This window comes from Homalodisca vitripennis, chromosome 4, assembly GCF_021130785.1.
Source record: "Homalodisca vitripennis isolate AUS2020 chromosome 4, UT_GWSS_2.1, whole genome shotgun sequence".
Taxonomy (NCBI): domain Eukaryota; kingdom Metazoa; phylum Arthropoda; class Insecta; order Hemiptera; family Cicadellidae; genus Homalodisca; species Homalodisca vitripennis.
The window spans coordinates 171,183,823-171,210,241 of record NC_060210.1 but is presented as its reverse complement, the minus strand read 5'-3'; the positions used below and the strand labels follow the sequence as shown (position 1 = coordinate 171,210,241).

The window sequence follows — 26,419 nt, the reverse complement described above, 5'->3', positions numbered from 1 at the left end:
GAAGTTAATATAATATTTTAACATGTTAAAATTAAAATTTATCAAATTAATAAACCAAACTCATAATCACCCAGAGAAACACAACATTTCAACATCTGTCGATTTCTTCTTCATTCAGAATTTGTACAGGCGGTTTTAAACTAATTATATTTTATGTATTCTCCGATTCTGGGTCTCATGGACATGACAGAATTACTAAGTGGGCTAGTTACAAGGACGTGTGTAGGCTCTATAGCACGGTGGATGAACTGGTACGAAACAACAACTAACTGAGGGGTGAGATTTGTACCTTTCCCATCACCTCATGTACCCACAGTCAGAATACGTCATTAAATGTAATTATTCAATTATAAGCCTTGTTCAAATCAACGTAGCTTACATTAAATAAGTAATATTTCATAAATCGATTGTTTGCTCGTGTTTACAGTTTATCTAGTCATCATAAAAGTGTGATCGTAGTTTGAAAGTGTGATATATATATATATATATATATATATATATATATATATATATATATATATATATATCACCCGGCAAGTGAGAGATCCGGGTTCGAGTCCCGGCGGAGCAAGTACTTTTTGCGATTCAATGTTTATTGAAATAAATTAAATTCGGCTATTGCCATTTATACAAATTTAATGAATGTAAATAGAAGTCATTTGACAGGTATTTGGTCTTCCGATCATATGTTAGTTTGGTTATTTAAACACATAATTATGTGAAAGAAACGGCCAAATACAAAATAATTGAATCGTAAAAAGTGAGGGCTCTGTGGTGTAATGGTAGCACATTCACCCGGCAAGTGAGAGATCCGGGTTCGAGTCCCGGCGGAGCAAGTACTTTTTGCGATTCAATGTTTATTGAAATAAATTAAATTCGGCTATTGCCATTTATACAAATTTAATGTGTATATATATATATATATATATATATATATATATATATATATATATATATATATATTGAAAAGCCTTTCATCTGTTATGTATACCTTCCTTAATATCATTAATGTCAAAAAATTTTAAAATTTTGTTGTAAGTACACACATTTTTGTAAATGCACACTTAATAATTAAAATAAGTCGGGGTTGTTTACAGAATCGACGTAAAATGCATGAATTTTAGAAATGTAAACCATTATTAATTTTAAAAAATCTAACTGTACCGGTACACTAACTAGCTTAATGTATTGTACAAATACTACAACTGTTATATAAAATTTCAAGTTTACAGTATCCATTTTAGATTGTTAAGAACTAGCATATACTTACTGGGTTTTTAAGTTGTTAAGTTACTTTCATTGAGAAATTATTTCAGGCAATAACGCATTGCGTTGTTCACCCAATATACTGAGATGAATGTTTGTCGTATATTTTGGAAGTTGTAAGAAGTAACCAGCTAGTGTGGATGCAAAGACTAAATAAATATATGTATATATGGGCGTTCCATATTGTTAATAGCTTTACGGGAATATTTACACTCGCATGTCATTATAGTAGTTACCTAGGTTCCTAGGTGAGTAACGCGTTCTCGTAATGATTTCAGAGATATCCGCGGTCAAACCTGAAGTTTTTCAAAATCCTTTCACAGCTATCTTAGGTGTTCGTTGGAAATGGCTGTGAATTCCTGATACTTCGAGTTTAATGAGATAGAGTAGTATTTTATTCTTTACTCTATGACGTGTACGAGCTAAATACAAGTAGGTAGGTATATTCTCCGCACCAGTGGCAGATCCAGGGGAGAGACTATATGTCCCATCACTCACGAAAAAAACTTTATTTAGTAGTGTAAACAAATAAAATAATCTTAACATAATGAACTGAATTTTTAGTATGAATAAATTAATATAAAACTCTTTTCTTTTGTTGTATTGAAATTCAAACCACACATTATAGGATAATGGTAAACTAAAACCATGATGGCCCCTCCGAAAAAGAGTACAGGATCCGCACTTACAGTGCTGGCCAAATTATTAGACTAAAGCACATTTTTTTGTTTTTTCTTCTCAATTTTTACTAAAAAAAAAATTTAATTTCATGTTGGTATATGTTAAAGTATATACCCTCATTCGTGTGTGTTACTTTAGAGTAGTATTAGCAGAAAATTTGGTAATTTTACATTGGCGGGTGGCAACACTGCCTGTTTTGTTTATCGTCTGCCTTTACAAATCTACCAGCTTCATAATCTCAATCAGGTTACAGTTATTTTTTCCTGTGGTTAACATGTTTTAGTTTCAGTAGATCTTTCTATTAGTGTGTTCTGTTATTATTAAAGTAAGTTTAAGTTCATTTGTGAGTGTCTGAAACCACTTTTTTTACTTCCTTATTGGCTATGTATAAAATTATCAGGAAATGGGTAAAAAGAGTACCTTTCATCAAGGAAATGTGCTGTGGCTAAGGTTCTTTTGGAAGAACGACATTACACACAAACTGAAATAGCACACAGACTAAATATTTCACCGAAGTCAGTTAGTAGGATCAAGAAAAACACTTGATATCAATGTATTTATAAATCCAGCCGTATCGGAAAATGTGGCCGGAGAAAGCGTTAAGTACAAGGATGGCCAGAAAGTTGAAAAACCTGACACTAGTCAATAGAAAAATGATCAGCAAGGTTCTTAGTGACCAGTTAAGAGATTATGGCACAAATCCTTCGCCCAGGACCATCAGAAGAACCTTGAATGAACAAGGTCTTGGAGCATGCAGGCCTACAAAAAACAAACAATAATACCGGCAATGGCTAAGAAGAGATTGGAATGGGCCAAAAGCATTTAGTTCACTGATGATGATTGGAACAAGGTACAGTACCCTCAGGATTCAGTAGAGAACTGAATCCCTTTGACCCATTCCAATCTCTTCTTAGCCATTGCTGGTGTTATTTTTTGTTTTTTTTTGTAGGCCCGCTTGCGCGAAGACCTTGTTCATTCAAGGTTCTTCTGATGGTCCTGGGCGAAGCATTTGTGCCATAATCTCTTACCTGGTCACTAAGAACCTTTCTAGTCATTTTTCTAATGACTAGTGTCATGTTTTTTCAACTTTCTGGCCCATCCTTGGACTTAACGCTGTTTTCCGGCCACATTTTCCGATACGGCTGAATTTATAAATACCACTGATATCAAGTGTTTTCTTGATCCTAATAACTGACTTCTGTGAAATATTTAGTCTGTGTGCTATTTCAGTTTGTGTGTAATGTTGTTCTTCCAAAAGAACCTTGGCCACAGCACATTTTCCTTGGTGAAAGGTCCACCTTTTTACCCATTTCCTGATAATTTTATAAATAGCCAATAAGAAGTAAAAAAAGTGGTTTCATACACTCACAAATGACCTTAAACTTACTTTAAATAATAAAAAGAACACACTAATAGAAAGATCTACTGACCTAAAACATGTTAACCACAGGAAAAATTAACTGTAACCTGATTTTGGTTATGGAGCTGGTAGTTTTTGTAAAGGCAGATGATAAACAAAACAGGCAGTGTTGCCACCCGCCAACATTAAAATTACCAAATTTTCTGCTCATACTATTCTAAAGTAACACACGAATGAGGGTTTATACTTTAACATATACCAACATGAAATTAAAAAATTATTTAGTAAAAGTTGAGAAGAAAAAACAAAAAAATATGCTTTAGTCTAATAATTTGGCCAGCACTGTATCTTGCACTCGGTGGTAGTAGCAAAACGTAGTGTAACCGATACCATTAAGCTTTAGAGTAAATCCTAAAGTAATTTTATCATTTTAATTGACTCAACAATAAGTAAAAAAGCTGGTATAAAGAATTATGTACGTTTCTGCGAATTGTCCCTGTTGGTTATATAAACATGGTAAAGCATCATCCTCATAACCAATTGTCGAGACGTCCAGTGTTCGAAGCCATTATGAAAGCTACCGTGGGCTTTCGTACATTTTCATGACTGCATTACAAATATTTATAATCTTTTTCGTATCTGTTACAGTGGTCCATTTCACCTGTAATTACATTTCGATTCTAATAGTTTGGCAAGTAAAGAAAGCTCAACAGTTACTGTTGTGTTATATTTAATATAACTTGCTGCATAGTAATGAACTAAAAACCACGAAACAACAGTGAGAATATTCTGAAATCACCTCAAACAGTTTAGTAGTGTAGTTTGTAAAATTCTCAAATAATGCTCTATCCCCGACATTCATTATATCTCTCCTTATAAATAAAATTCAAATTTTGAAGTATCTTGGTAGCTATCAGATCCAGTAACACTTCCAATTTTGAGTTTCACAAGATTCGAGTAGTCCCAAGTTTGTTTGAAATTTCTACAACTAGTGCAATAAAATCAGAATTTATAAAATTAATTCTACTGATGACGCAGCACAGCCCAAAGCAAATGGAGGTTTTAGACATACAAACATTTTAAAATTGAAACAGCCACTCAGTTGTTTTAGGAACTTAATTGGAAAATAAAGAAACAAAAATAAAGCTTTATAAACATTGGTCTTTAATTGGATTTCAGTTAGTTATATATTGTATAGTGGATGTCATAGTTTTAGAATAAGAACAGCCATGGCGTTGTTGTTGATGCTAGAAAGTCTCATCTCTAAGACCAAGTGAGCGTTGTTACAGAGCCTTTCTTTCTTCAGTAATAATAAATCTTGTCTGTTCCTCTTGTTCTCACCATTGTAGACACGCCGTTTCCTGTCATTTTTATGCTGGTTTTTACCTGGATGTGCCCACGATTTTCTTGGCTACAGTGGCCAATGGAGCACTTCAAATACATGCTAATTGTAGTTTTTTAAATGTTTACCTTGTGTATCGAAGGTATTGCTATTTATAAAACAGCAGTAACTTTGTCAATACCATATTGTTATTTTTATAAAATATATTAGTAACATGTGAGTGCATTTGTGTAATCAGTTTCGTATCAATAATCTTCGCTCAATTGATTTTCGCCAAATAATTGCGAAGGAAACAATAAATCCAGTACATCTAAATTGTATAAAAGAAAACCTTAAACTTGGGATAGCCGACCATCTTTCCAGACAAAATCCTGAACCCAGATCATGCTCAATGTTACTGGGTGAGGTCAGGTTTTGTGTAACAAACATATAAAGACTAGCTTACTCTCTATATGAGTAACAACAAATTTAATGAAGAACCTATCACAAAGATATATTGGGATGGTCATGGCGGGAGACAAAGGCAACAGTAGGGAATTAAGTGGAGTAACACGTGGGTTATCCTTTATCTCTTCGCGATATCGACCGACCGGCCAGACCAGACAGTGACGCTCCTGGCGGCGACTGCACCAACTGTAAGCTTCGCTTAGCAACAGAAGTGACGTCACTGTCCCGCCACCGCTCAGCTGATTAGCCGCCAGCCGGGATCGGGCTAGACTAGACTGTACAGTGTCATTGTCGGACTGATGTTACACGCTACACATGTTTATTATGCATCGTACTCCACAAACCACAATATTATTAGCAGAGTAATAATGAATTAGTATAACTCTATTAAGCAATGTTAAAGCAATGACCTTCGATTTGTTGAGCATATAGATAACACATCAATTGAGTGGAGACGCAATCTTTAAGACTTGTTTACCTGCTCCTCTACAATGTTATTTTTGCATATGAGGTTTGATACTGTGTGTGTGTAAATATTTGGACTCTCCAAGGTATGCAGGGATGTATAGACTGTATAATTTTTAAATATAAAAAAATACCTGAAAATGTTCTCACTAATGGCTGTCAACTGCTGCTGCCATTTTAACAACTTTAGTTGAAGTTTGTGGATAAATAATTCGATAATTGTGTTCAAAATTCTGCCGATCACACAAACTATCACTTTTATCATAGAATACGTAGTATGTAAATATTTTCTGTGTTTTTGGTTGATCTCCTTTTTTTAATGAAAGAATAACTAAACATTTTCAAATCCTCAAAAAGGATATATACTACCTTTAAACAATGATTTTCACTGCCGCGCCGCGTGTACAAAGAACGTTGTTTGGTCAATTTGGATTTCGTTGTTTTTGGATGATAAGCTATTTCTTTTGTTGCCCACTTCGCCAGTCACCATGCACGACATTGGGATATTAGTCACTGTACAAAAACAGGTTGTTTTTGTGTTGTCACTTTTATATCCTGTTGGAAAATACTATTTTATAGTTTTCTGCTTGTTTGCCAATTAGAATATTTAGTCTTGAAAAAGTAGAATTGAGTTAATTATAATTAGTGTTAACCAAAATGTTTTACATTTTTCCATTTATATTCTAATAGAAAACCCGTTTTCTTGGATTAGCATAGTTTTATTCGCAAAAAGTTTAAATTTAGCTGTATTGTAATGGTGTTTCCGTGGCATATAACTAAAAATAGGTTTATATATTAAGAATAGTTAACATTTCATAGAACAATAACAAATTACTTAAACAGTAAGAATGTATATTTTGTTTAGCTTGATTTATCAATAGTTACTTACGCGTCATGTAGGCTACCTCAAATATACGCGTCAGCTATTAGTAATGTACGTACGGTACATTCATTCTAATTTACGTTGCATTAAATTGCGTTGTGTGGATGGGGCGTAATTTCAAAGGTCAAGTAGGGAGCAGTACACGTCTTATCCCGTCCTGGTTGTAAATCAACACACTCAATAGACGTGAATTTGAAATGCTCATCTATTTTACAACTCGCATGTGTTTTGCATAATATTGCGTCTCCGAAAATGTCAGTCTATATAACAATAAAAGTGCTGCATTATGTAAGGTTTTATGTCCATAACATCGCTATTGGTTATATCGCACTCGTAGTAGACTAGGAAACACGAAACCTTGTAGACTTTTGTTAATCTCAGACGCGTTAATTATAGTATATTTGATATGGCACGTGACTCATGGTTAGAGGTAAGAAATGGAAAATAGGCTAGCTTTTCGTCCGTGTCTACTTTGTAACTATTTAAACATTAATAAGCGATTTCCAGATGATTTCGTTTGACAACTATACAATTTAAAAATGGTTCCTCTCCATTTTACTCGCCCAACAAACCTCAAATAAGGGATGTTTTCTTGTACGACTGTCGATAGAATATGCAAAGAGAGCATCTCTGAATCCTAATTTGATTCATCCGTAAGAATATGAAAAATGAACTTATTGAGAGAATTGAAACGGACAATGTCAAATCAATCAACTAAATTTAGGGCTGTGGCATTTTTTATACAAAATTGTTTCCTATAATATTTTACAATATTATATTTCACAGAGTCCTCTTATTTTCTATAGTACGTTACTGTTTAATTAGCGGTCCGCATAAAATTGCGACGGATATAATTTATAATCTTAAACATTTGGCTGATAATAGTTCAAATAATTGTAATGATATAACTAACTGTTCGATGACTCGGATTCAAATGAACAGATGGATGTTAGTACATAGCTCGTCGATGTGAGTAGCAAGGTTCAGTTCCAAGTAAATAATCATTAGCGAAGAAACCTTCAAGCACAGAAACTTTTGAAGCGGCACGTTACGGCTTGTTTCATGCTATTCTTCGTGTTTTATTACACTAAACGGTGTTTTATTTTTGCTCATTCTTAATTGATCACCGAGGACTGTATGCATGGACGCATGCCGCTGGTCGGTACATGTGGAATTTCGATTTGAAACTTAAAGAATAATTAGTATGTAATTAGCTTTTACCAATGTATTAGACTTTTCGACACGAGCCTAACAATTGATTGCACCGGGTGACTATATAGTATGTGACCTCGATTATTTACGAAACACGACTTGCAGATCTCGCGCGTTTGTGGTTAGGAAAAAGTAACGTAATAAAAGTAATTTACGTCTACTGGAGGATATAGAAAGTTAGCACGGTTCCCTCGCCCGCCCCTCCTCCTCTGGCTAGCGTGAGGTGGTTGTAGAGGAGACAGGACAGGTGCTGCCGGTGCCTCTCGGTTGACCTACCTGATTAAACCTCTTCCGGCAATAACGGAAGTGACCCGGACACCGGGGCACGCTGCCACCGTCACCAACAGGCACCAGCACATATCGACTATTATTGATACGTCAGCATGTTACCATCATCAGTAATGTGTTCTGTTGGTGTTGCCATAGATCTTCAACTTGCTCTTCACTTTCTATAAATGTTTAAACTCATGTTAATCAGATGCCATCTGTAATAATCAGTTTTGATTCTCTGAAACTCTAATTACTGTCTATGTGTTGATGGATATGATTACTGTCGGTGGGCTAGGAGAAGTGGCTAGGGATCTTCCTGAGCATTCTTTTTCTACAACGTTTGTTTTTATAACATAATACTGCCCCAGGTCCGGCTTCACACGGTCTAATATATTTATTTTTATATTTCTATATTCAATCATTGATTTTTATCTTCATGATTCTGATATTGGTTCGAAATCTTCCCATAAAACCTCAAAGTACTATAATGTACTAATCTAGCTAATAATAACTAATTGCCTTACCAATCAAATGATATTATGAAATTAGATCAATTTATAATAATTTATCTAACATTAGACTGTTATTACTAATAATAACTACAGAATATATTTATACAAATATTTACACCAGTTTTTTTCATTTGAAAACACAAATAGAATATTCTTGGAAGTTACCCTTGAAAGGGCAACACATAGTAAAGTTGTCAATATCAAAAACACTGAATGCTTATCTCATCCTGCAATATTGAATGTTTGACCCTGTGACTTATTAATTAATGGTCATTGAAAAAGACAATTTCACCGGAAATTGCAGCCGCTTAAATTGGAAACGTAAGGATTAAAGGAATCCGAGGAATCAAAACAACTTCTCCAGTTCCACATCCAGTCAGTATTGTGCATTTTACTATTGAATTTTTAAAGATTTTACCTGTAGTCATGTACCATTGCATAATTTAGGGGGATTAAGGTTACAGTAGTTAAATGACAGGACACCTTACTTTCAACTCTAATTTATGCAGAAGTATTCCAGAGAGCTGCAAGGAATTCAGGAACTCTCTAGCAAAATGAATTTACAGAGTAGTATGTTTGCACCTGTGAATCAATTTTTGAAAGTATCAAGTATTTGCTTTGTCTACTTGTTCATTAAGAATTAAACTGTTGAAGAATAAAATGTTTGTGTTTATACTTTATAGTATGTTAGAATAATAAAATAACAATAATTGCTGAATTTGAGAATATAAGTAATCTAAAAGTAAACTAAGATAGTAACTCTACTAAATTTTACTCAACTTCAGTTAAAGATTACTTAATCTTGGATTTCATTTTACTTCCCAATAAAGTGTGGTATGATGTCCCCTCATCCAATCAGAGCACAGGTGCCGTTCTTTGGTCGTAAGGCCAAAACACATGGGCTTTTGAACATATCTACCATAATATTGATCGAAATTATTTGCCTTTAGGTATTTAATGGATACTTTATTGATTAAATAGCTTTGGAAATGCAAATAAAAATGTAATCTTTATAAGAGTTAAATGGTTACTGTGGGTTATTCTTAGGAGATACGAGTAGATATGCTACTGCAGACTTTTTGTTGCTATTTATGAAATGTCCAATTCTGTAGTACATTTTTTTTTTTCAAGTCGTAAGGTTTAGTCAGTATTAACAATAAAAGCACTAAAAAATATAAATTGTATTATAAACACTTTTCTCTATTTACCTACTATGATAAAAATATTGATGTATCACACCTAGGAACCTTTCCTAGTTCATAACGAAGCCAACAGTGAAAATCTTATCAAAATCCGTTGATTAGTTTAAAAATATCGATGCACAAAAAATAATTTTAATTTATACTATGTATTGATTTGCAAAACAGGTTTTGAAGATCTGAAGTTGTGTGTGAGCAAAGCAAAGTTAGTGTGTACAATACTAAAAATGCCACAATACTATTCATCCAAATTTTATGGGACTACTAATTCTCTTTCTCTGACTCACAGTATAGCATACATACTACATCTACATCCTACTCCTATACTCATACAGTGCAATGTAATTATAATCAATCCCATTCCTATGAGATAAAAGGTGTTCACAGAGTAGTATGTCAGGTGAAACTTCTTATGGCTCACTGGCAGTTAAATACTACATTTGTGCTAATGTCATCCTCAAACAATACAATTTAAGTATTATCCTGAGAGACAGAAGGTTCTTTATTTATAAAGTTTATTATTGATAGAATTAGAAATAGTAACAGATTTCCAGACTTTGCCATTTGGAAACTTTCTTCGTCTTCAGATATCAAAAACAAAATGTGACAATGAACTCGTCCAAGTCATAGTTGATAACAGAACAAGTTTGTCAACAGAACTCAAGCTTACATCTGAAGGTTGGAAAGATTGTAGCAAATACCAACCATGTCACTAAACTCAACAACACATTGGCACACCAGAGAATAGTCTCTCAGATGATAGCATAGTCTATCTCTCTCTCTCTCTCTCACACACATTCTCTGGTATGAGAGTGAGTAAGCCTGTTACATTTTCTTTGTATCTATCGAACAAGTGTGTTTTAACTCAGACATCAGAGTAATAATCTTGTTATGTTATCAGTTTATGTATTGGTGACAATGATGAGTATTGAACAGGTGTTTTAGCTCAGAAATCAGAGTAATAAGCTTGTTATGTTATCATTGTATGTATTGGTGAGAATGATGAGTATCAAACAGGTGTGTTTTAACTCTGATATCAGAGTAATAAGCTTGTTATGTTATCATTGTATGTATTGGTGAGAATGATGAGTATTAATCAGGTATGGTTTAACTCTGACATAAGATTAATAATCCTGTTATGTTATCATTGTACGTATTTGGGTGAGAATGATGAGTATCAATCAGGTATGGTTTAGCTCTGACATAAGAGTAATAATCCTGTTATGTTATCATTGTATGTATTGGTGAGAATGATGAGTATCAATCAGGTATGGTTTAGCTCTGACATAAGATTAATAATCTTGTTATGTTATCATTGTATGTATTGGTGAGAATGATGAGTATTAATCAGGTATGGTTTAGCTCTAGACATAAGATTAATAATCCTGTTATGTTATCATTGTATGTATTGGTGAGAAGAAGAGTATTAATCAGGTATGGTTTAGCTCTGACATAAGATTAATAATCCTGTTATGTTATCATTGTACGTATTGGTGAGAATGATGAGTATCAATCAGGTATGGTTTAGCTCTGACATAAGATTAATAATCTTGTTATGTTATCATTGTATGTATTGGTGAGAATGATGAGTATTAATCAGGTATGGTTTAGCTCTGACATAAGATTAATAATCCTGTTATGTATCTTTATCTTGGGTGGTAGATGAGTATGAATCAGTATGGTTTAGCTCTGACATAAGATTAATAATCCTGTTACATGTTATATAAGTATACATATGGTATGGACAAAGTAGGAATCCACCACATTACTTGTTGCATGTTCTACAGAATTCTCGTTGCCATCATGGTTCTATATGACTAATGTGAAAATGTTTACTAACACTCAGCCAAATCCTAGGGAGTGACATTTCTCAAACTCAATGTTACCTGCATAGAAATGAAGCTTCCTTCAAAATGTTAAGTTTCTAGGTCAGTTTGTTTTCAAGATATTGTATGGACAGACAGACAGTTTTATTCTATATGGTTTTTATTAAAGTTATAATATTTTAGCTCAGGCATGAGAGTAATAAATCTGTTATACTATTTCTGCATAAAAGGATGAGAGGGATGAGTATAAAGTAGAGATATTATATCTTGGTTATTTATGTGATTAAGCTGGTGCAATTGATTTTTTGTATGAAAAGTATTTTCCTATTTAAATTTTGTAGCCCTTCTCAGAAACAGAACAGTAAAAAAGATCTTTTTTGATTACTCCATGAGAAATTATAGACATTTAAAGTGGGAAATTACGGTAATTTTGAAATCAGATCCAAATAAACATGCTAATGATAGAAATGTGAAATTATGTCATTACATACATAAGTTATAACTCCAGAGTGTTACAAGGTTTTTTTTCATTAATTTACAACTTAAGTAAATGATATTGTTTTAACTAAATGCAATTTAAGAAAATTACAAGGATTTTTTTGTAAATTTTTCTTGAGAAAATCAAACTACTTTATAAATACAATACAAATAATTTCTTCCAGTCATATTTTATGTAAAATTGCAAACAGTTCAAATCCTTATCTTTAACCATTTTTCTTTTGATGTGATATTATGATGTTCCAAAATTATACTTCAGTTCTTGCTACTATCAGGGAAATAGTTTTAAAAATTTGGTCCATTTTCCAGTTTTCAGAAACGGTATCTTAAAGGGCTGTGAAAAAAATTTTATTTAGAAATGTAAAAACCATGAATTCAACCGAAAACTGATTGCATTACCTTAAGCCTAATTCTTTACCTTTGTAAGAATTAATTGGAGAAATGGTTACCACAAAGTGATGTTATAGCCCAGGCTTGAGTGTGAATAAAATCATCCATTCAAAACTATCATTTACTACTTATTATAACTCAAAAATCATAAATAATGATGTTCGTTAATTGTTATGTCTGAACATGGGATTTGTTGCAATTTAAAATATTGTGTTTCTTATTTAACAAGCAATATAGTATCATATTAACAGTAATCTTCCACTTCAACAGAATGATTCTAAAGTAATTTCTTTTTAAATAATAAAAAAAACATTCATATTCTTAAAATGAATGAATATGTCAAGTATTTAGGGTTTTATATTCTTGTCCCATCATCTTGTCTTTAATGGTGTTTGTATTACTATATAAAAGTACTGGTAGGTATTTAAATAAAGTACAATTAATTTATTTGCAGGACGGCATGTCTGCGGACAGTCTAGTGCCGGTGGACAAGGGAGTACTGTACAGCAGTCCACCACCACTGCCCGGAGCACCAGGAGTCGTACCCACATACCCTGAACGCTGCAAAACCATCGACTACCAATATGATTTAGTCCCTGCAGTCATATGTGCCATGTATCTGGTCTTCGGCGTAGTTTACAGTCTTTTTGGTGAGATGATATTTTAAAATAATATTTATATTGCATATATATGTTTTACACTATCACTAAATGGAGATTTTCAATTTTATTGCATAATGAATCCCGTATTGTACTATTTTTACTTTTACATCTAAGTTACATTAAAGATAAAACTTTTCATGAGTTCATTCAGAAATATGAATTTTTCATTATTAAAAAATAGCTATTTATTGTTTTAAGAATTACTAGGCTCTATCCAACTATGCAGTAATGTAGAATTTTATTTTTTAAATGCTGCTGTAGTTCTATAAATGCAATGCTTCTGGTGATGAGACTTTTGTATATTTTATACATCATATAAATCAGACTCATGTATGTTCAAATACTAATCAGAAGGTTTTCAATTTGTTTATTTATTGTTAACCTTGATAAAGATTCCATAAGTAATCTAAGTAAATATTTGTTCGTTCAAAACGTGTCAAGCATTGGTAAAGCTGTTGATGAGAAGGTAGAGAGTGCATCAAACCGTCGAGACTCTTCCACTCTTATATAATGTTTTGATGTCCAGGTTATCGATGCTTCAAGGCAGTCATGTTCCTCACGGGTTTCATATTTGGCTCAGTGATTATTTACATGATCTGCATCCAAGACAAACTCTTGCCACCTTACGTTAATGCAGGTATGTACTTTTCTCAACACTATGAAACTTGAATTAAATGAAATGTATGTATATATATATAAAATTGGTTTATATTTTACAGCATTACAGTAACATGTGCTTGATTTACCATTGTAAATTGAAATTAATATTGTTATTTCTGTATTATGAACATCATTAATTGTTTATAAATTATAAAATTTGCAAACCTACACTAATTCTTGGTAAAGTATTATCATTTCATTAAAAACCAATCGATAATTTTACAGGTACTTGATAACCAAGATACTCATATTTTTTCCAATTTTTCAATTTAAAATGTATTAGACAGTATTTTACAATTTTTGTCCAGAATATTGTAGACCTTGGTGTCATGGGAGAAGGCATAGCATGATGTGCTAAATTTTTCCTAAAACCACAGATCTGACATGAATATTATCTGAAGGTTTTTATCTATAGGCTGGTAATTTTTATTTAAATCTAGAATTCCTGGTTACCAAAGCACGTCATGCACCATGAATTAGAATTATTTATACAGTTTTTCTAGTGGAACAGTGAATCAGTTGAGATTTTAAAGTGTTTAGTTCCAGATCATTAAACTAATTTTGTGATTTTCAAAAAGTGTAATTTGTGGATGGCTATAAACCAAAGTTTTCAGAAATGGGTAGAGCAATGTCAATTTCAAAAATGTCACATTTTATAACTGAATCCCTCCAGATCATTATATTATAAAACCATCTATGAAAAGTTGTAAAAACTAAATAAAACTAGTAATGAACAGTAAAAGTCCCAAGATGGAGGAACTTGTATTTCTCTTTTCTATTGTAGCCTTGTCTTTGGTCTTTTAAGTAGGACATGATCCATTCAAGGTTCCTTATTCTCAGTCCATATAAGTCTACTTTATCAAGCAGTATAGAATGATTAACAAACTCAAAAACCTTGCTGGTCACATAAAATTGGTACTAGATGACCGCTACTATTCTGAACTATTCTTTGAAAACTAGTTTAATATCTACATACTATTGCATAACATTCCTTCAAGAGATTGGATTTTTACAGTGCCCCTGAGAGTCAGAAGAGTAAATCTGTATTCGTACTGAGTGATAGACTTAAACGATGCTCAGTCGCATGGACAGACTTGCACCTTCATCTAACTCATTCTTACCTATGTAGAAATGGAGTTTCATGCAAAATTTAAAATCTACAGATGAGAATCGTCAAGCAGACAGATGAGGAAATTTGCGAGAACCCTTAGAAATAGCTAAGCAAAATAAAACAATTTTTAGTTTATAACTCAATTTAATCTCAAGTTATCATTTGTTGAGTACAGGCTTTGTTAACAATCAGCCAAATAAGAAGGGATTATCACAACTGCACCATTATTGAACTTTATCTTATCGATATATTAATACATTGCTACAACAGATAATCAAAAAACCCAAAAGAATTCAATGAAAGACTTACCAACCAACCCACCAAATATCACATATAATGTGATATGATTGGTGGGGGTGGGGTGGCAGTCGTGCTGAACAGTGGGGATTCGACTGTGTGACAGAGTTAAGACCCTCTGTGTTTTGCTTGGCGGTGATCTCACTTTCACTGACTATGTTTCTCACGCCTCTAAGTGTGCTCTTGGTAGACTGAGAGACCTGAACAGGTTCAGAATACTGCTAGCAGAATCTGCTAAGCTGCAGCTCATGCAGTCATTAGGTTTGTCATTATTCAGCTACTGTTATCTTGCCTATGGGAACAGCATATCAGGAGGCGACGTGGATAGAATCTGGAAATTATAGAACAGTAAAATCAGGTTCATTTTCAACCTCCGCATTCATGGTCATGTTTCTGCTTTTCGTGATGCTGCTCAAATGCTCCCTATGGGAGTAGTATGTAAATTGCTGACATGCTGCATGATTCACAAGGCACTCATGATTGGAGAGCCACATTACCTAGTCGAGAGGCTCTTGTACCATGGGCAGGTTTCTGAATAAAGCACCTGTAGCTTCACTTTCCTAAGGTGAGGCTAGAAGTCGGGAGGAGGGGCTTCTCGTATTTCGGTCCCAATTCGTTTAGTGGCCTTCCTGAACATACCAGAAATATTGTATCTTGTGTTAGTTTTAAAACTAAGTTTAAGAAATTATTAGGTACATTTTCTAGATACGACTAGACTAATCCATGTATTGTAATGTATATATATGTGTGTTCTTTATTGTGATTTTAGAACTAGATCTTGATTTAACAAGAATTGATTTACAAAACAATGATGTACCGTTGAAATAAACTCACTGTATAAAAGGCATTTTTATTTTATTCATCTATTTATAAAATCAATGTAAAAATGTTCACTAATGCTCAACAAAAATCCCATGGAATGATATGTACCATCATCAAACTCGATGTACATCATATAGAAATTAAGCCTTATGCATAAATTGAAATCTAAGGTAAGCTTGTACAGATACTTGAGGTATCTTGCCGACAGACAGACATGAAATTGGCTTTGCCAATGCTCAGTCGTCAATAAACCCATTCATACTGATTACCTGATACCTAAGCAATATTTTTAAAAAATTCCTCAGGATCGTAGTCTTTTTTCAGGTAAGGTTTGAAATGCTAAATTTTAAAAATTGATATGTATTAGCTACTAGTCTACATCACTGAAGAATCACAAAGAAAAATCTAGTTTGAATAATTGATGTAATCTTGTGGCAGGGATGGCGCTGAGTGCTGGTCTACTACTGGGCCTGATCACAATGTTGGTCCAGTATGTTGGTCTCTTCATGACAGGCTTCCACACAGGACTATTCGTAGCCATAGCGTCGCTGGCGACCGCTGAGCAGGTCTCTCATCCCCCCACCCTCCTCACCACAGCTGGCACTTTACTGGGCTGTGGCTTGCTCTTCGCCGTTCTAAACCTGCAATGGCCAAAAGGTAAAAATAAAATTGTTTCGTTGCTATCCAGCAGTTAAGCAAAAGGTCGATAAAAAATGTATACATAAATAAACTGTTAAAAATATAGTATTTATTCAAAAATGTCAAATTATGAACTGAACTTTATATTTTGCAATGGTTCAATATGACATCTATACCTATAGTTATTACAATTCTACAATTAATTTGGAATTATTTTGTTGTCATATACAAATTGCTTTTTAATTATACATGCACTTAGTGTCATAGCTAAATTGATAGCTAACTTACCACTAAATACAAACGGGAATCTGATCTAACTTTTATGTAATCCATGCCAAAAAAGTCAAAGAAAAAACTTTGTAATTCAAACCAAGAAATTTAAACACATTCATAAAAAATGCATGTTCACAATTTGGAAACTTTTTGCCATTTTGAAAATGTTTAAATATTACAATAAAATATGTGCAAGTTCTTCATATAAATTATCTGTAAATTTAAATGTTTATAAATCGGCTATTCAATTATTGTAGACAGAAAAATTCAATATATTGTCTCTTTTATGACATAAGATGAACTTCTGAACACAATAATTACCATAGCTTATTTCTTAAACAATTCAAATTAAGAACGGTTTGGTGACAGTACTTACTATTTTCTTGGACTTAAGAATAGATTAATGAAATGAATAACTATTTAACTTAAATCCTACTGCCCACTTTTATGGAAGCAGAATACATGAAACACATTTAGGAGAACTGGGAAGTGGTTACTAAGATCTCACCCTGTTGATATTATTTTTTAATCATTATAATAAGAAATAATTCTTTACAAATTTATAATGGTTATATGAACTTGAAAAATAAATAACATACTTTTTTCCGTGATGTATCTAGTAAATATGAAAGTTGATACTTATTTTCTTTATAAATTGAATGTTATGTGTAGCTCTAACTGTGATGGGTACGAGCGTGTATGGTGGAGCAATATTGGCAGGGGCTCTTGACTACTTCGTAGAGAAGTTGATAATGGTACGTTGGGTGTGGGACCGTATCACACTGCGCCAATCCGGCCAGCCCTGCTGGTTCAGTTGGATCATCCTGTCCATCTGGCCAGGAATGGTCGTGTTTGGACTCATCACACAGTTTGCCATCACAGGCAGGGGCATCTACCACCAGCAATGTGAGTAAAGTATTATTTAATGACAATGCCTGAGTATTGTACATGTTTTATTTGTATGGTTAGACAGGGATGCTACAGGTCAGGGAAATCAGGGAAGTCAGGGAAAAAAAACAGGACTGGAAATCAGGGAAAAGTCAGGGAATTTTGACGTTGGTCAGGGAAAAATATAAAATCCCTTTACACAAATAAGCTTACTGCCGTAACAATAAACAATACACAAATAAACTAATTACTTATGGTGCAGTGTTCTAAAGTATTTTACTTCTGTGTTGTAAAAGATCATTTAAGTCAATCTTTTTGTACGTATTAAACTGTGTTCACTTTATTTTTTGCTTTTTTATATTTGCCACCCTGTTAGCCTCAACACCGCTTTTTTCCACCCATTAATTGCCAAAAACCCTGGGGATTGCGTCGAAAAAAGTCAGGGAAAAATGAAAAATTTGGTCTGGAAATCAGGGAAAAGTCAGGGAATTTCATTATTGGACTCCTGTAGCAACCCTGTTAGAACAATAAATCACAAAAGCTAGGCATGTCCTTCAGATTTAACCTACTGTAGTTGGTATTAGAAGTACTTGTGATCACAGTACTTGTTGTGTAATGTCTGAAAACCACATTCTTTTTTCCAACCAACCCTACACTCAGCATATGTTTATTAGCCTCATAGTATATAATACCTAGACCAGCAACAATCAATTGTTCCTTAGATAAAAATATTATTACAATAAATACATCACTGAACATGACAAAAATATATAATACCTAGACCAGCAACAATCTTGTTCCTTAGATAAAAATATTATCACAATAAATACATCACTGAACACGACAAAAATGTGAAACAGAACTAAAGTGTTGTGTAGATAATGAGGATGCTTGCTTGTGTGGGAAACGTACACATTCCCGCCTGTTCAGGGAATTAATTTCTCTCCTGTAGTGCAAATCGTATAGTTGGTGTTGATGCTGAGCTCATTTACACTGAGCCCATTACTTAACAACATACAATAAAAATGAATGGTTCCAAATCCACATGCATGAGTAGAAATTCGAGCATGCTCATAACTATAGGTTCTGTTTAGCAATTACTGCATTGTATGTAAGTAACAGTGTTTTCAGATGTAAGTGTTTACAAACTTTGCTTTGATACATGATACTTAATCATAATAAAAAATTTGACTATTTACTAATTTTTGTACATTTTACCTATTATTAAGTTAAGAGAATGGGGCTGTCCCTAAATTACATAACACCCTAGACGAAAGGAGATTTCAGCAGCGTTATGCACTGCTACAGGAAGAGGGTTGTAAATATTAAACCTCAATAATTGAGTACTTGAATTTTTTCACAAAATTCACCTGTTTCTCCCAAAGACTTTAAAGTTAGTATTAAATACATCCCCCACCTTAAGAAAGCAAACGGAATGAAGTCTGAATCTCCCATATAAATTCCCCACTAAATGGTAAAGCAGTTTGTTTCAATCTGCTTGTGTCAAGTGTTCTGACCGAGTAGTATGAGTTTTTGACGTTTGAGCCAAACGTTGACATTAGATCAAACTTTGCGGGTTAACATTATCTCTATGATAAATCCAAATATGCAAGTTGGTAAGAAGAATGACTCAAAGATCTGCCATCGTAGGCTAGGAGATAGGAAGTGTGATGCTTTATGTCTGGTGATATGTACCATAGATATCAATGTTACAGACAGATGTGCGGCAACTGGAGCGACAAGCAAGCAAACTTTGAATCGTGTTTCAGTTGTGCATGTGCATTACAGTCGAGTGTAACAGTACAGTGAGCACCATGCCGAGCGATGGTGTAGTGATTGTCTTGTTACGTTGTGGTTGCATTAAAAAAAGTAGCCATAGTAACACTGTTCTAAATTACAAAAATGCACACCCTTAGAAGAGACAGCAAACAGTTCAAAACCATGTTGTACAGTTTTGGAATGCTAATTTTAGATTATTTAATCACGTTTTCTTTTGGAGTTGAAAAAAATTTGTTGAATAGTATAAATTTCAGGTGTGAGGTTGTTGGTGGCAGCAGTACGTAATGTTTGAGGGGATTAATGTTACCATTACTATTCTGTAACAGGGGAGGGGGGAGGGGATCTGAAAAGTTAGAATTTAGTGTTATGTAATTAAAGGGATGGCCCCAAATGATTTATTATCATTAAAGTTTAAATGTTTAATTTACTTTTCTATCTTTTTCATATAAGTGGTGACAGTAAAGCACCAAAACCGCCATGCCAACATGCCAAGAGTGCGAACTAGAGAGCAAAGGGCTGAGCTCCGACAGAAGAAGTACCGGTACTTGTATCAAGTGCGGACTGCTCATGGAGATGTTATTAGTCAGGTAGGTACTATATTTGATACTGCTGCTAAAGGCAATATTTTTATTTAATTCACAATAACATTCCTATGCTTGGTATGTCTTAGACCTTTAACCCTTTCATAGCCAACATATGCAAATGTAACATCATAGCAGTTCCTAAAATTATTAGTATGGTATTTTTACTGTGTGCCAGGTCTATCCAGATCATTTGTAGCCCTAATTAATTAAGATAAATGAGTTTGTACTGTTACGGTACTTGTGAAACAATTTACAGAATTATATTCAAGTTGTAAAAAACAAGTAGTTCCGCATGGGCTTGATAATTCCTGAATGATTACAGGTAGCAATCAATATACATTACTGCACCTATAAATATACTTTTTGAAGTAACTACCAATTTTTTTGTCAAGTCAAGGGGATGACACGCAAGGAGTCAGAAAAAAATCTTAAATGAGAGCATAGGTTTAGTAGTGCATCAAATTAAAGGTCTTTATTAGTAGAGTACAATGCCACTAATCCGACCTCAAAAGATCCAATCTTTAAAAAATTACGCCATTTTAAAGTTTGAAACATGTATAATGTAGCTCCTGTTCTAGATGGTTTAATATCTTCAAAAAGTAGTTTGTAGGTGCAGTAATGATGTACCAAGTCTTATTGCTTTACCTATAACTGGACTTTTTTACACCCTGTATATATTTTATGGTTATTTAGTGTCAGCTAGTTGAAAGAGGGAATTATGTATACATATTTGGATCTCTCTAATCTTAACGGACAAGAAAACTAGTTCAAGAATGCATAAACTAACCTACCTGTACTGTAATTTAAATTGGAATTATAATTGATTGTGTTCCAATTGTTTAGTTCATAAATAAACTAAGATTATTAGTTTTTGATAATTTTATATTAGCCAATGTCAGTTTGGAAATGCTATTCTATTAGAGATTTGATTGTCCTCAGCTGTTAACAGTGGGAGTGAATCTTGTTACAAACTATCTACAACTGATATAATTACAATAAATAGATTACAACTAGGACATAACATGCTGCAACTAATGAAACATTGGACATAATAAAATGTAATGTTACACCCAAATATTTATAACAGACTGAGTAAATTAGTTTTTTAACATCTCATCTTTAAATGGCCAACATTTACGAAGATTTTAGGCATAAAATATTTTCAAAGATTAAGACTAAAGACTAGATGCTCTTGCTTACAGTCCTAGAATATTTGAAAATTATGGTTCTGTTTTAACCCTCTAAGTGGCAACTGCCATCTATACTGCAGTTTGGCCGCTCGCGTACTGGTAGTGGTATAGTATAGCAAACAGAATAACAAAAAAAGTTTAGATATCACAGTCTTATAACTTAATGCAACCTCTTTTCTGAGAAGTGACTAACTTTAGCTGCATGAGTGATTAAATCCTCTCTGTTGACATCTTGTTATGGTTGTCATAGTACTGACTGTTTAATATCGATGACTGTTTATTAAATACATTCATTATTTACGAATTTAAAAAATGTCTTCCAATACAGGTGAAAGAAAGTTAGATTTGATTAATGGCCATCCAGAAATATCAAATTGAAGATGCTCTAGTTTTGAAGGTCAATATGTGTTCTAAAAATAATAGGCTTTTATCAGTGATATGAGGGGTCACTTTGATAGTTTTGAGATATATGAAGAGTTTTTGTGCTAGACTTACTAAATATTAGATGTAATCAAAGTAATCACCTCCCACATCATTGCACTTTTAAAGTAAGATTTTCCACTTGTTTAAAGCAACCAGCCACTCAATTTTTCTGAATGGAGTTAAAATTATGACTCTCTTTTGCCTCCAAAGAAAAGTGATGACCATGCAATATATTATTTTCAGATTAAAGAATAACCAGATGTCACACATTGTTTTGATGGTATTTTCAGCCAAAAACTCCAAAGATTTTGCAAAAGTGTGAGAAGAGTGGGCTTTGTCATGGTCCAAATATAACTTACTCTTAATATTCAAATCCTTTAGAACTTCTGACAAGCATTTTTCAGTGCATAGTCCCTGTGATAGTTCTTTGTCCTTACAGCTTAATAGCCTTCAACAGTCCAGTATTGGAAGAAAACAGCTTACATTACTTTCTTCACTGATCATTATTTCTTGAAGAAATACTTAAAGAGCTGAATATTGTCTTATTGTTAGACTTTAATAAGACAACATTCTCTTATCGCCCACATCTGTGTTCCCCTTCTGACACGAAGTGTTTGGGCTTTACAGAATCAACTGTAACTCCAAAAGTAAACTCTAAAACCCTTCCATTTTGTTTGATTAAAGTATGCCTAAACAAGCTATTTATAATCTTTTTTGAACATTTCATTGTGTTGTGATAATTGTGGCACTAATAAAAAATTGAATAATTTAACTTGTATTATTTATATCAAGAATTAATTGTCTCTAGGTATGTACTGAGATCAATAGTAAAAATGTTTGTTATTGCAAAAATTACATGTTGTCATGGCAGAGGCCTTACCATGCAGAACATTAGGGAGAGTAGATGGTCTCACTCAGTATAGAGCTGCAATAAAGGGGTTAAAATAAAAGATTTAATGTAACTTAAACTCTAAAAATTGTATACATTTATATTGAATTTATATTATGTATAATGTTAACTCATAATTAACAACATATAAATGGGCATAAGGAAAATGTGAGCCTTTTGGAAATTACACCCAACAAATGGTCTTTGTTGTATCTGATATTTGCTCCAGACGATTATTATTGTGTATCCACTTGTGATATAACTTGTCTCTAAGCTAAAAGTTATGTCATTAAACCAGTTTTTAAAACAAGGCTTAATATTTATGACTCTCCTAGTGAGGTTGAATTGCATTAATTTATGTCAGTAATGTATTGAAACAGAAAATTTTGAAGACAATCACATATTTGAATTTTAGACCTTAAATATTCAAATATGTTGTTTTTCGGAATTAACAACTATCTTTAGTTCTTTGTCAGCCTTTATATCTATGGATCCTCAGCATCTGTAACTGATTTAACATAATGTTAAATTATAATAGGCACTATTTTTCACTCCCTTTTCATCAGTAAAGTTGATGGGCTGAAAATACATGGATCACAAATACTTCTATGATTATTGAACAAATGATATCATCATATTTCATCTCTCATAGGCTAACATTTAAATAATAAAGCACACAGAACAAGTGTGGAAGTTGTATAAATATTTGTTTAAAGCTTATTTATAATCTACATTTCTGGCATAAAATTATAAATCCTACTTCCATCTATAATCTTGAATATAAACAAGGTAAGAGTATGCCACACTACATGTTGTGCAACAGGCTTCGCTGAGTTTCAATAGACAATTTCAAGTCTTTAGTTTTCTATTATTATTATTGACAGATAGAACAACACACAATCACGTGGAAAAGAAATTTTTACATCCCTAGCAAACAAAAGAGAAATTGTATCAGCCTTGTGAATAATAGCCTTGTGAATGGCATGCCATTGAAATCAAATTCCATGATTAGACGTGTACCATCAGATCATTCTTTTCCATGTAGAAATAAAGTTTCACGCAAAATCTCAAGTCTGCAGATATCTTTTTCACAATATCTTGCCATATCATACATTCACATTTTTGTTCATTAAATTGGGTTTAATATCGGTGTTTAAATAATAAAAGTTTACTCACCAAGTCACCATAAAATGATGTTGTATGTTGGGATAGTTAGTTTACATGTCTTAATATGTCACATTTAAATATCTCTTACTAGTGTACTAAATTGGTTAACAAATTTATTTATTCTGCTATTTTCTCATTGCCATCATGGTTTACCCTTAAGACCAATGTAAAAATATTTACTAACCCTCAGCCAAATCTCATGGAATGTCATGCGCTCAGTGTTCTTCATATAGAAATGAAGCTTCATGCACATTTTCAAGTCTGTAGGTTAGTTTGTTTTTGATCGTGTGTATAGACAGACAGACAGAAATAAAATTTCTCCAGCCCATTGAGTGATAGACATCGATAAAGCTCAGCCAGTTAACCAATTTGCTGCAGCACTGTACCATCATCATCATCACCAAAATAATTAGAATGTGTGTCCATTTGTAGTCAAAATGTGTACAAGGGTCATTCAATAAGTAGTGAGACAAATTACTACTGCTCAAAAATGGTTCATTCAATCAGTAAAAAACTTTGGTTACTTTTCATCATAGTCCCCAGCAACACATACACTTGTTCCATCTTTCTGCTAATATGTAAATGCATGGCATGACATTTTTTGAGTTGTTCTCGAAGCTACTTTTGCACCTGGTTTTTAACCTCTTCATTGGATTGAAAATGTTTCCCATGTATACCCTCTTTAAGGGGTCCAAACAGGTGGAAGTCTGATGGGACGAGGTCAGGGCTGTAGGGGGAATGTGGAAGGTTCCTACCCCAGGTTCTGAAGTTTTTCTTTCGTCAGCTGTGCTGTATGTCGACGGGCGTTTTCATGAAAAAAAATCACGCAATCAATCAAGATGCATGCTGCGTTATGTTCTAATTGCAAGTCTTATTTTGTTTCCCAGCATGTTGCTTTAGTACTGGCTGTTGATTGTTCTTTGGCCTTGGAGAAAATCACAATAAACTGGCCCCTGAAAATCTCAGAATACTGTAAGCACGACTTAACCGGCAGATAGCAAGGTCCTGAATTTTTTGCGAGTGGGATATCTTTGGTTCCAATCAAGGCTCTATAATTTTGACTCTGGCTCAAGTGATGGGTCCATATTTCCTCACAAGTTACAATTCTTTTCAAATAACCTTGTCTGTTGTCTGATTTGAAGCTGGGTTCTTTGTGAGCGTCCATGAGTTGTCTAGGCAACCATCTCATACTCGCACAGGTTTTCTTATACTGGAGCTTGTTGTAAATATTTTTATGGACAGTTCCAACACTTGAATTTATTGTTACACTTATCAGTTCAACAGTGAAATGCCTATTGTCCTGAATTTACGCATCAATCCAACTTCGACTAGTGTCCACTGCGTTGCTCGTGAGAAACTTTTGTACGACCACTTTGAAATTGTTCTACCCCATTTGTAAATGTCCAATCAATTCAAACAATTGCCTCTGTACACCTTTAACATTCTTTTTGGATTTTACAACTTTCCTCACCTTCCGCGACTAAAATATGATCACGGCATGTTGCTCTTCCACGGAGCAATTCTTGAGTGGACTCACCATTATTAACTGAGTAAATTTGAGACCATGTTTGCAAAATATGATTGAATAGTCGATCAGATATCATAGCAAGATTGCTAACTTTATTTATATGAAAGTTTCATATCGATCAATTCAGCCGTTTTTGAGCATTAGTAATTTTTCTCGTTACTTATTGAATGATCCTCATATAATAAGCTTACTAGCTAAGCTAAAATCCCTAGGGTATTTTAAACTCGTTGACAGAAAAATTCTTGATTTTTGTGATAGTTAACTAGGTGATGCAGTTACAAAAAAACTAGTTTCCTGTATAGGACAAATTTTTTTGTTAAAGGGCCCATTTGAATTACTTCCTTGTAGAATCAGTATTGACATGGTATTTATTATTTGAAATTGAATTTTTTAAATGTTCAAAAGAAAAAATTATATATTTATTATTGTTTTTGTTATTTTTGTTGCTATTTTTAACGTAATGTTTCGTTTATATTAATGGCAGAATTACGTCCAGGCTTTGCAGCGCAAAGTGATTGGTGGTGGAGGTGGAGAAAGCTCGACCCTGCAGTCCGATGCTACACACCTGACGATCCTGCCAGAGACCACGGCAGTTCATCTGGCAGGCCTCACAGATGACGAGATACAGTTGGACTTGCACTACCGATAGTACGTCCCACCCCACCTCCTGGGTCAGTGATAACGTCCATCTATCATAATGTATGTGGGTTGTAAAATAATAATGATGTGACAAATTATTATAACCTGTATTTTGAAATAAATCCCTTCAACAAACGTCTTGCTTAGTTAAAACAATATTTAATGTATTGGGCATACATATGATACTGTTATGTAGTTATTTTATTTCAACCTTTCTATGTTTGACATTTTTTTAGAGATTGAAGAGATTATATCAATGGTATTTCATAGTTCTCCACTTATTCAAGTGTTATATGGCTATTTTTAGTTTCAATGGCTATTTATTAGAGTCTTTTGTTGGCTATTTTCAAACACGGATGAAGCAGAAGTATAGCAACTATATGGCATATGTCAAATGACTGGTATTAGATATTTAACATTACAAAATTATTCAAGGGGTGAGTTTTAAAATCGAGATATGTTGATCTAACATCGCTAACAAGTCAGCCTGCAGATTTTCTGTTATTACTAGCAATTT

General features: G+C 33.4%; 1 protein-coding gene across 3 annotated transcripts in view; it reads left to right on the top strand.

Moving 5' to 3' along the window:
- LOC124360616 (transmembrane protein 198) overlaps window positions 1-26,037 on the top strand; it is a 51,557-nt gene extending 25,520 nt beyond the window's left edge. The window contains exons 1-7 of one of the 3 annotated variants that reach the window (XM_046814378.1): window positions 5,629-5,647; window positions 12,806-13,001; window positions 13,540-13,650; window positions 16,342-16,560; window positions 17,488-17,721; window positions 19,933-20,069; window positions 25,748-26,037. In XM_046814378.1, the coding sequence (XP_046670334.1) occupies window positions 12,812-13,001; window positions 13,540-13,650; window positions 16,342-16,560; window positions 17,488-17,721; window positions 19,933-20,069; window positions 25,748-25,912 (1,056 nt within the window). In that variant the 5' untranslated portion in view covers window positions 5,629-5,647; window positions 12,806-12,811 and the 3' untranslated portion in view covers window positions 25,913-26,037. Of the gene's footprint in view, window positions 1-5,628; window positions 5,648-12,805; window positions 13,002-13,539; window positions 13,651-16,341; window positions 16,561-17,487; window positions 17,722-19,932; window positions 20,070-25,747 lie in introns of those variants that run through there. The other 2 variants (XM_046814379.1, XM_046814377.1) reach the window with 2 other exon arrangements.
- The last annotated feature ends 382 nt before the right edge of the window (window positions 26,038-26,419 follow it).